General features: G+C 40.4%; 2 protein-coding genes across 2 annotated transcripts; both read right to left on the bottom strand.

The window, feature by feature from the left end:
• Positions 1–157: 157 nt before the first annotated feature.
• Positions 158–3,497, bottom strand: LOC116705242 (neurofilament light polypeptide). The gene is made up of 3 exons (XM_032541235.1): positions 2,410–3,497; positions 2,186–2,310; positions 158–1,791 (listed from the first exon to the last, which is right to left on the bottom strand). Exons 1-3 carry the CDS (start codon positions 3,319–3,321, stop codon positions 612–614), a joined length of 2,217 nt encoding a protein of 738 aa, XP_032397126.1. The 5' UTR covers positions 3,322–3,497; the 3' UTR covers positions 158–611.
• A 1,583-nt stretch (positions 3,498–5,080) lies between these two features.
• On the bottom strand, positions 5,081–8,123 carry comtd1 (catechol-O-methyltransferase domain containing 1). Its single transcript, XM_032541237.1, has 7 exons — positions 7,864–8,123; positions 7,652–7,770; positions 6,842–6,947; positions 6,181–6,299; positions 5,680–5,734; positions 5,456–5,589; positions 5,081–5,345 (listed from the first exon to the last, which is right to left on the bottom strand). The coding sequence occupies exons 1-7, from the start codon at positions 7,916–7,918 to the stop codon at positions 5,193–5,195; spliced, it is 741 nt and encodes a 246-aa protein (XP_032397128.1). The 5' UTR covers positions 7,919–8,123; the 3' UTR covers positions 5,081–5,192.
• Between the last annotated feature and the right edge of the window lie 3,486 nt (positions 8,124–11,609).

Consider the following 11,609-nt stretch of genomic DNA (forward strand, 5'->3'; position numbering starts at 1 on the left):
ATTGCAGGAAGTGGAGAGGTTTCATGCACAGGAGGGGAAATAATCTATACTGGATCAGTCAGTGACCGAGAGCAGACATATTGAGTTGTCCTTTGCAGAAACAGAGATTTATCTACAATTGTATTTGGTGGGGTGGCCAGCAAAAATATTCAAAGGATTTCTTTTGGCTATTGCATTTATTTGTCATCATATACCAAGGCAAAAACAATTGCAAAGTAACAATTTGAACCGCATCCATGATTACATGAGTTAAATGTAGAAGTCAAACAATCAAAGGCAAAGCAGTTTGCGAACATGAAAAGAATCATGCTCTCTCCTTTTCAAATGCACATTCTGAAGAGAAATTAGCTTCCTTCTCTTTGCTTGGCTCAGTTTATGCTTTGAATTTGCATCTGCATTAGTTAAGCCATTTACTATTTTCAGCTTCACGATCCCTGATATGTGTATTTATGTAAATGCAATTCAACTGCTGTCTCATTAAATTTAAGGTGGACATGTCTTATCCTTGCTTCCTATACCTCAGCAGATATTCCCTCTGTTTGGCTTTTACTGCACTTCCCTGACTCACTGCTCTCCACCTTCTCAGTTTTACTTTAAGGATCCTTTATTTTCTATGAAACTTCAGACAGCTTTGATTTCTGATCCTGGCTTCCTTGTGATGGCCCCTGATGCAACTCTTTGATCTCTGCATTGACAGTTGTCTCTTCCTTTGGTAAGACAGTTTGGACAGACGCTTTGCCTTGACCTGTATTGCTATCATGTCTGGCATCTTGGATGCCTTTTGCTACTTTATCCTCATCTTTTGCAGCTTCAGTTTTAAAGATTCGCTTTGGCTCTTTATGACTGTTCTCCTCCTTTTCCTCACTCTTGAGTGCCACTTGAGCCTTTTCTGAAAGCTTGTCTGTCTCTACAGACAGAGTGGATTTTGTTTCTCCTGTAAAATTAGTAATTTCTAAAGCAGGAACTTTGCCTTGTACTTGAACACCGCTTATCTCTTGAGTTTTGGCTGATACTTTAGACACTTGGGTCGAGGTCTCGTCAACAGGCTTTATCACTTCAGCTGAGATAAAACTAGCTTTGTCAGCATCTCCGTTTTTACCTTTATCTGATTTTTTTAAAAGTTCATCCTCCACAGTGACCTCTGGCTTTAACTTATCTGGTTTTGAAGATAGATCCTTCTCAACTGTTACCATCACTGGAGCTTCTTTATCTTCTTTTATGTTTTCAGCTACTTTTTGATGTCCATTTCCTTCCTCATCAAGGTTCTCACTCAATAAAAGTTTGCTTTGAGTAATTCTGTCTATGTCACGGTCCCTTTCATTGCCAGCTGCTTCAGCCTCCTCTGACTCTCCTTTGCCTTTTTGTTCTTCTTCACCATCATCCACCTCACCATGACTGCCACCATCACCTCCGTTCACTAAATTTCCTATTGATGCTACTTGATTCTGCTCACTATCAGACATCTGTTCACCTTTGTCCTCTCGACTGTCTTTATTATCGTTCTCTTCCTCACTGTCCCCTTTATCTCTTTTGGCACACTCCCGCTCATCTTTTTCCACCTCTGTTTCCTCCGATCCTGTTTCTTCAAACTCTGACATCTCAATTTCCCTGGTGGTCTCCGTTATGATCTCCTCTACGAACTTGTACTGGGGCTCAGCTCGTCTGTGTGAGCCTCCCGGGCGGCTGAGGTAGGGCAGGGTGTAAACGGGGGACTGGTGGTAGATGTAGGGCAGGGAGACGTGGCTGTCTGGCATTCCAGATAGCCGAGCCTCCTCACCGCAGAGAAGTTTCCTACAAAACCGGAGACACAGATTTCAATACAGGATTCACTGAGGTGCAAAAACCTACTAAATGGCGTTGGCCTTATAACATAAATAAAATTTAGAGACTTAGTTTAAGAGTTGTAGATTAGTTTTTTGCTTTGTTGTCATATTTTATTTCCCTCAACAAAACGCAAGGTAATTACATATAATTATTGTTGAGCATTTCAATGATACCCATAGTGTAACATTGGGATTGTTTGCATTAGACGCTGTACTTTCTTTAATTGTATTGTAGCCTAAACGCAGCTTTCCTAAGAGATAGATGAAGAATAATTAGAAAAACGAAGAAAAAGAGGTTTTTAGCCCTCCTTTTACTCCAAAAATACTTGATAATAATAATGAGTGGTGTCAGCGCAACTTACCTGTAAGACAGTATCTCTACATCCAAAGCCATCTTCACATTTAACAGGTCCTGGTATTCCCGCAGGTAACCAGACATATCAAATTTGCAATTTATGAGCTCATTTTCAAGTTCTTTGATTGTGTTCTGCAGAATAAAAGGAGAGAACACTGTTACTGGGCACCATCTTAACACTGGACACAGCTTTATTAAGCCGTGGTCTTACAAAAAACTCCCCAGTTTTACCTGGTAATGAATCATTTCTTCCTTGTGTCGATCCTCAACGTCATGTAGTTGCTTCTCCAGCGCTTCCCTTGTGCCTTTAGCGCAGTCCAGTTCGATGGTCTTGGCCTGCAGGCGCCTCCTGTGCTCCTGGATTTCTTGCTGGGTCGATTTTAACGCCGCTCGCTTGCTCTCAGCTGCCTCCGTTAATTTTGCAAACTGGGATCGGAAAGTTTCTCCCATTTGCTGGACGTCGGACACGGTGTGGCCTTCCAGTTGTGCCCTGATGTCCCGCAGTGCCGCAGTGACGCTAGCGTTGCCAAATTCATGCGCCTTGACAGTCACCTGCGCACCCTGGATTTGGTCAGACAACTCTGACACCTCGGCCTCATGGTTTCTCTTCAGGAAGTGGATTTCATCCACGAGAGCCTGTGCTTTTTTGTCCAGCTGTAGTTTAGCCTGATACGCGTCATTAATGTCCTTGTTGAGGAGCACAATGTTGCTCTCTGCATCCGATCTGCTACGCTTTTCCTGTTCATGTTGTCTTCTCAGGTTGGACACTTCTTCCTCTAATTTCTGATGTTCGATTTCAATCTGATGCTTCTGATGAGTAATATCCTGAACCAGCTGTCTCAGTGTCCTGAGCTCTGGTCCATACTCTTTCTCCAGACCAGATGCGGGTTTCGCTTTACCTCTGATTTCCCCGATTTCTCTCTCCAGCAGTTGATTCTGGTACTCCAGATGGTGCACCTTTTCTATGAATCCGGCAAGACGATCGTTCAAGCCATGCATCAATTCTTTCTCATTAAACTTCCCAGATTTAGTCAAATTCATGCCCGTGGACACGACGCTGGCATCTAATGCCGAACGTTTTGGCTTGTACTGTAAATACTCATCTTGAGTATTTGTGTGCTGAAAGAGGAATCTGTTAGCCATGCTGTGACTCAGGCTGTCGTGGTGAATGTCCGGTGCAGAGACGCTCCATGCGGGCTTTTTATAACCGTCTCCATCCGCTCGGCGTGCAGAACGGAGCTGTCCGCGGTGCTGAAAAGGTGTAGCATCAGCTGATGGTGTACTAAGAGCTTACTCTACGTTTTGTCGCAGACAGCAGTGACGTGTTGAACAATTGCCTGTAGATGGCAGTCAGTCTCAAAACAATGCACCTCTGTGCATTAATATTATTATCATGAGTGTTATTATAACTACGTGTGTCAGAGCGTTTAAGTTGGTGTTAAACTCCTTCATTAATACCAGTCCAGAGTTTCACTATCAACCTGCTTTACTGCTTTTAGCAGATGACGTAATTTACACGCCACCTGTCTGTTCTTTACAGGCACTAACTAGTTAACTAACAGATTTCAACTCACACCTTTTATAGTATTAATGTGTTAACATCAGATTGGCACGTAGATCCAGAATAAGCTAAATAATAAGTTAATAGCTAAATAAAAGCTTGAAATCAAGAAATTATGATTGTTATTTTCTCATCTCAAAAATACCTCTTCAGCATAATTATCTGGGTTTTATCAGTTGCGGAATGTAACTGGAAGTGTAAGCAGCTTACATGTGCTTAAGTAGGTACAATATTGAGATACTTGTTATTCAGTGTTTAAATGTAACGTTACTTTAGACTTCTATTCCACTACATTTTGGACAGAAAAACTATTTACAGCCTACATCGATTTTTACTCCACATACATCTACTTTAAGTAGACCCACATCTGTCTGATGATACTTCTGTTTTGTGTAGCATTTAGTATGCATGATGTTTACATGTAAAGGAATAATCCTACATTGTAGTAGGTATATTTCCACATGAGGAGTATACCCCTACCTCAGCAATATATTCTCGGATGCTCAACCTGTTTGTGACCTTTACTTTAAAAAACTCCCACACTGTTTCAGGTTTTAATTTAATAGCAACCCAGACTGTAATTTTCCTCATGAAATCTTGATATTAAGGCCAACAGAGTAAACATAAACTTAGTATAACCTATTATTTGTGTTTAGTCTAACTGCTCTGTGTAATGTAAATCTCATTACATGTTCATTGAAATCATAAAATTGTGTTTTTGTTTTGTTCTTATTACTATTTCATCAGCAACACGTAAGGCCAGTGTAGACTTGAACGATGCCCCTCTTGGTTGTGCTCTGCAGACATCTCTAATGAAAGGAGAGGCCTGCTTGCCTTCAGCTAGTACTAGAGCAATAATGTTTTCCATTTGAGCGGTAGTTAATGTTTTACCATTTCAAACCCAGCTCAAAAAATCTAATAGAAAAAGTGTCATGCATATGAAAACAAAAATGTAAGACTTAGTAAAGGAGTAAAACAACATAAACAAATAAAGGATGCTGTGTTAATCTCACTATAAAGAGCTTGACTGTAGCTTCTTTAAACTATTTATTTTTCCCCTGGCGTTATTCCATTTGCATAATTTTGTTACTTTGATGTGTGAGCATGTGTGCTGTGGCCCCAGTGTAATGTAGCTACAAATAGAGCCGATCATATCAGCCTTAAAACAAAATGAGATGTTTCATGTTCTGTTACAACAAAAAACACTATTTTATTTTCATGTTTTTCTATTCCTGAGCTGTAGCGCTGTGGTATTTGTTGATTTTGGACTGATTATATTTTGATGAAACTGTATATTTGTTTTATGTATTGCTCTTTTATGATTTCAGGGAGGAAGTTGTAATCTGCTGTAGAAAAGAAATTCAACGGATGATTGTTTTAGCTGACAAAAAATTACAGAAGGCAATGTAGTACTGCTACACATTTATATTTAATATCAAAACAAAAGCACCCTTTAGCGTTTAATGACAATGGACAGCCCGTCGCCCATAATTAGCATGCTCAGATCAATCCTCTGGTCCTTGTGTAGCTTCTTATTGAGGCTATCCAGAGCCTGGGATGTGAGGTCAGTAGGAGCAGGATTCAGCACCCTTCCACTCCACAGCACCTTCGAAAACAGTAACAACAGTGCTGTTTCATCCTGTTCACAGTCCAAACATGCTGTACACCTCTTAATACCACAGCATGACAGATCCTGCTTGTGTAATGTATACTTACATTGTCAATTGCGATGATTCCCCCTGGTCGTATCAGCTCAAGGGACTTCTCATAGTATCTGTCATAGTTGAATTTATCAGCGTCGATGAACACAAAGTCATATGTCCCAGCTTCCCCGGCTGCAATCAGGTCACCTGATAAAACAGTGATGAAAATTGAAAATGCAAAAATAACAGAGTCCATCTTTATCAGAAAGCATGACTGAGATTTATAAAAGCACTTACTTAGTGTCTTCATGGCTATTTGATGGCGTACATCTATCTTATTTTCAACTCCAGCCTAGAGAAAAGGTTAAACTGTGTGAGAGCTGTGCAAGGATCTTTAATTGTTTTTTGTAAAGAGAATGTTAGGGAAGGCTAAAATAGGAATTGATTTCACTGCTTGGCTCTGCATCTTTACGTGGTACAGTTTCCTGAGCAGACACCTTTTTTTTAAACTTTCTAGCCAGCAGCATTTAGTGAAGACATACTGACAGAAAATTGATAGTGCAGGATGTGCAGTGTGCTGTCTGCTGCACAGTTTTGCTCTGACAGAAGCACCAATCCATCCGACTAAACTTGCAAAATGCCAAAGTAAAATGTTACACAAGTGCCAGGTTGTGTAATGCAATCTGTACTGTGTTAAGATGAAAGCTTTAATGAACAAATCCTAATTCTATACAGTTTTTCTTCTTTGATATTGTGTAAACAACTGAAGCCATGCTGTTCAGAAATAAATGATCTCACCTCTTTAAAAAACGGTTTGGCAATGTTCACGTAGGTGTCTTCTATTTCACAAGCTACCACACTTCCATTCTCTGGCATGGCCAAAGCCATGCTCAGTGTGTTGTACCCCGTGTACATTCCTGCAGAATAAACATAATGGTATAACTGAATCACATCAGAAACATATAAAGACAATTAAAAAATAATAGTGTTCTCTATAGGAGCAAAGAAAAGCTGTGTATGGATAAGCAACCGAATACCTATTTATAATATAAAATTGAATCAATACTTACTTTTGATATTTGAACACTGCTAAACTCATAGCAGTGAAAAATATATCAAAATGAATGGGATTTTTATTCCTCGATTTAAAACTCCCAGCAATTGCAGGTTGTGCAGTTCAAGGCTTTTAAACAACTTTTTTTTCAGACCTAATAATACAGTTTAAAAAAATGCAGCTGCTCAAATTGGAGCAGTTAAAGTCTGATACCAAAATTCAAAATAAAATGTTTTGTCAATTATAATCAGAAATATGTCTATCAGAGTAATACATTTTAGTGTTCTTTATTTCTTTACTTTTCAGCAGTGATTTGATTGATCAGGTATGCAGTTGCATTTAAATAATCCAATTATTATGGTCCATTTTTGCTTCCAAAGAAGCTCTCATCTCTCATAATCTTACCAATTTCAATAGCTTTTGTTGCATTTATCAATCTAATTAGATTTGCCATAAACTGGGCTTGTTCACTGGCAACCATCATCGTGTTCCAGGGGTCTTCCAGAGTTCTCTGTAATGAAAATATCCAAACATTTATGTAATTATATTGTCTGAACAAATGGATCACATTTCTTGGTATTCCTTTTTAGCTGTAAAGTGTTCTTCTGACACTGTGCCTCTCTCTAGTGGTTTAACATGGTATTGCTCAGATCCTGAAATTATATACATTGATTATATATGCTTTATTATTATTATAAGTTGATTGTATTGATATAGTATGTGGAGATAATATAATTTTAAAAGCAATGCACAACACAAACTGAGCATGTGCAGTTCTAAGGAGCTGTGCCTTCAGCTACCTTTTAAAATGATCCAGTTCCAAAGTTTGATCCAAAGTTAGGAAGCAAAATAACTTCAAAGTCACATATCTGTAGTTTATAGCCTGGAGCTCCGGATGACCAACTGGCCGTCATCTGACATCAATAAGCATGCTAATCAATGTCAACAGGCACCTGTCCATGCTAAGTTAAAGGTGATCAAATTAATCCTGAACTGAATTTCAGAGGAAACCAATTTAAATACAACAACTTGGATGTAATGTGACCTTTTGGTTGACACGTACAGAGGCCGAGCCACATCGTACTGAAACACATGTAAAGAATGCAGGGCTGTCTTGCTAGAACAAGTAACAAGGGAATAACAATAAGACAAGTGTAATGAACTCAATATCTTAGCATGAGACACTAGTGTGTGAGGGCTTGTTGGTTCTCTTACCAGTCTGAGTTTGGTGAGGACTGGGTGCTCCCTCAGTGAGTTGTTAACAACATACTGCAGCACCAGATTGTCCTTCCCTTGACTGTGACTCTTCCCAGTAAAGGCAGACTTTCCCACACCTGACCGGTGAGAAACAGAACAGCAGCTACCGTTACCACCAATCCCAGAAATCTGTCACATGCCAGATTATACACAGCACCCCCATCTCATACCTGTGAGTACAACAGCAAATCCAATGCAAAAACATATGTTGATACCTGTAGCCATTATGTTCTGGGCTTTGTTAAAGAAAGGTTGAACAGCTTTGATGAGAATCCACTGAATGTGTCTGTGTCAGTCCCATTTGTACCCACAGTCTGTTTGCTTAACCTTTGAGAGGGACGCTCAACTTGTTGATTTTTCAGGTGTATTGCAAAAGCAGAGCATTTACGATAGACAAAAACTCAGTTAATAATGTATTACTTTAAACATATATGAGATTAAATCATTAAAAGTCAAAGTAGACAGTCCACAGTAGAGTCCCAGGACAAAGGGCTCCTTTATAAAAAGGCACCAACCCTGACCCAATAGTTTTTTTAAAAAGTTTGTTTGCTTTATTTGCTGAAGCTATGAATCTCAAAATTCTGCAGATAGTCTGTTATTTTGCAGTTCAGTACACTTTGGACTGTTTTTCTGTTTGTTCTCTTCAGCTCTGTATATCAGTGCAGTTCATTTGTGAAATGTGAACTTTTGTGTATTTCACAAGACAACACTTTCCTCACTAGATAAATTCCTGTGTGACTAAATAAAAAAACAACAACATCTAAATGTTTTTTTCAGCTGATAAAAGCAATACTCTCTTTCTGTGTTCATATGAGCTTAAGACCATAACCAAAAACCGTCCCACATTTCTGACGTTCATACTTTTGCAAAAAGATCAGATGTGTTTGGGGTCCAGACATGCCTGATTTATTTTCAACGCTTTACAGTACATTGTTGACGATATGGCACCCATAGTTTAATCACTGCTGTACAACACTGCCTCTTGGTGGTAAAATGGTGTATTAATTTGTTTATTTATGTTCAGGGACCATCATTCAAGAACTCATAACTCTTTTCCCAGACATTACAGCTGTTTGTGAGTGTACAGAAGACCTTAAAGACTTTTTGTTTTGCTTGGACGTAAAAATAATAAGAAAAGAATACATGGTTGCAATTTAAACTAGAAAATTCCTCAGGACATTTTGACTGTGCCAATGCTTGGTACACATCCGAATAAGACTAGCTAAAGAATAAATATCAGTAGCTGTTTTGATTTACGTATAGGTCACACTGTCACTGAGAGAGAGAGAGAATACAATGATGTTTAACAATTGCAATAGGGAACGGATGGATGGGCTTACAAGACACCACAAATGTGTACAGGTCAAGACAAGAGTACAGGTTGGTGCCACTTCAATACTTTGAAAATTGAGAATATGTTTTTGCACTGCTGGAGAAAACTGTACCACCTAAAGTAAAAGGTGGTCTAGGTCAGGCAAAAGTCTACTAAAAACGGGATTATGTGGGAAAAATGGTAGAAACTTCAGAGAAAACAAACTCAACCACAAGGAATTACAGTTCAATTATGTATTTATAATCGTATAAAATAGACATATTTTAGAAATATTTTTGTAGCATTGTCATTGTCTTACAGTCATTTTTGATCTTTGAAAGTAGGAAAAAGGTAGAATTCCAGTAATGGCACTATTACAGTAAAGCAGCGAGAATCAATTGTATTTTAATTCAGTCAATGTAGCCATGCACTCATCAAATTAGTAACCTCATTTACCTATGGTAATTTTTAAACGTTAAACATTAAATGGCAAGCATGTAGTTGTGAGTTAGTCTTGTTACCTCAAGCCTTGTGGCGTGCTTTCTGGAGAAAGAAACCAGCTGCTGTCTCAGCTGGAGTCCTGAAGAGCTGGCATGTGTTATGTGAAATAAAAAGAATCAGACACAACTTTTCATTAGTGGATGATGTCGTTATTTGGGTTGTCAAGTAAGTGAACAGTTGGCCAAATGAAAATCAACAATGGTGTGTAGTGGAATTCTATACCTATACTTATATTAACCTAGCATTTACCTCAATGTTTTTTTTTGGGGGGGGGACATATTCCTCGCTCAGACTGCTGTCCCTATCTGCATCTGCATCAGCGTAACGGCAGCCCAGCCTTGTCCTCAATAGAACCGTTTCTGCTCACCTCTGCTTTCTCTGTTCTTTACCTTGATTTATTTTAATAACTTGATCATGTAGTTGAGGGCTCTCTAAACAAACAAAGGCTCTACAAGAGTCCAAAACATAAAAAAGGACGCCATGCCAAAAAGGAAATTTACCATTCAGAAAAAAACCAACACAAGGTTGAACAGCTTTATCATAATAATTTTTGTGATAAACATTTTTTTTTTTTTAAATGTAATACTTTTTAATTGCTGGTCAGTCACTGGCATTTAATTTAGGCTCCTAGTTTATCATAAGTCTCTAGTTCTTATATATTTCCTATTTTAATAAATTTGTTGTATGTCAGTGACAGAACATTGTTGGTGTTCATGTGTTAGCATGGTTTTAGCTTTATTTTGTTAATAATTTTACAAAAAGAGTTGGTAAAAATTTTACCATGTCATTAAGTATTATACATTTTAAGAGATACATGTTAATCTTTAATATTCTGGGAATGTATTATTTAACATCACTGTAATGTATTTGTACTATCACCAAAGTGGCTATTGCAAATATTAGCATAGCCATGCATAGCCTACATTTCTTCCTAATTTTGGATTGAGGAAAAGCTGTTAAGCTGGGATACAGAACGGACCCAAACGCAAGGCTCAACAAAAAACTAATTCATTAAAAAAATGAAAAGGAAGGTGTGGGGAGGCGGATGCCAAAAACAGGAGCGGGGACACAAGGGCTGGAGTGGGATGGCGAGGGACCAGAGGGTGGAGTAGGATGGCGAGGGACCAGAGGGTGGAGTAGGATGGCGAGGGACCTGAGGGCTGGAGTAGGAGTGCGAGGGACCTGAGGGCTGGACTGGGATGGCGAGGGACCTGAGGGCTGGAGTGGGATGGCGAGAACCAGAGGGTGGAGTAGGATGGCGAGGGACCGAGGGCTTGAGTGGGACGGCGAGGGACCTGAGGGCTGGAGTAGGATGGCGAGGGACCAGAGGGTGGAGTAGGATGGCGAGGGACCAGAGGGCTTGAGTGGGACGGCGAGGGGACTGAGGGCTGGAGTAGGATGGCGAGGGACCAGAGGGTGGGTAGGATGGCGAGGGACCAGAGGGTGGATATGATGGCGAGGGACGAGAGGGTGGAGTAGGATGGCGGGGAACTGAGGGTGGGTGGGATGGCGAGGGACCTGAGGGATGGAGTGGGATGGCGAGGGACCTGAGGGCTGTAGGGGGGATGGCGAGGCGACCAAGGTGGGAGTAGGATGGCGAGGGACCTGAGGGCTTGAGTGGGATGGCGAGGAACCTGAGGGCTGTAGTGGGATGGCGAGGGACCAGAGGGTGGAGTAGGATGGCGAGGGAGCTCGGGGGAACTGGGGCCGAGGAGTCAAAGAGGGGAAGGCTGGAAGCGGAGGAAGGAAGGAGCAGGGAGCCATGTGGAGGGAACCAAGTGGTGAAGCCAGTTGACTGGAGACAACAACAAGGCATGGAGATGATGGCTGCAGGGGAGAGACACAAGAGAGGTAGGAATGGGAAACCGACTTGGACGGGTAAGTAAAACAAAGTACTACGAGAGCACTCGTAGCGTGTATCACTAGGGTGGCTGAGACAACGATTATGAGTGGATTCGGAGTTGAAATACTTGATTGTAGATGATTGGCAGGTGGGTGCGGCGGGAGAGGTGATGGTGGTATGACAAACAGGTGTGTGTAGTCAGCTGGCAGCAGTAGGCAGGATGGGAAGGGGGCCAACAGAGAAACTAAATGTGGAAAACA

Source organism: Etheostoma spectabile, chromosome 17, assembly GCF_008692095.1.
Source record: "Etheostoma spectabile isolate EspeVRDwgs_2016 chromosome 17, UIUC_Espe_1.0, whole genome shotgun sequence".
NCBI classification, from domain to species: domain Eukaryota; kingdom Metazoa; phylum Chordata; class Actinopteri; order Perciformes; family Percidae; genus Etheostoma; species Etheostoma spectabile.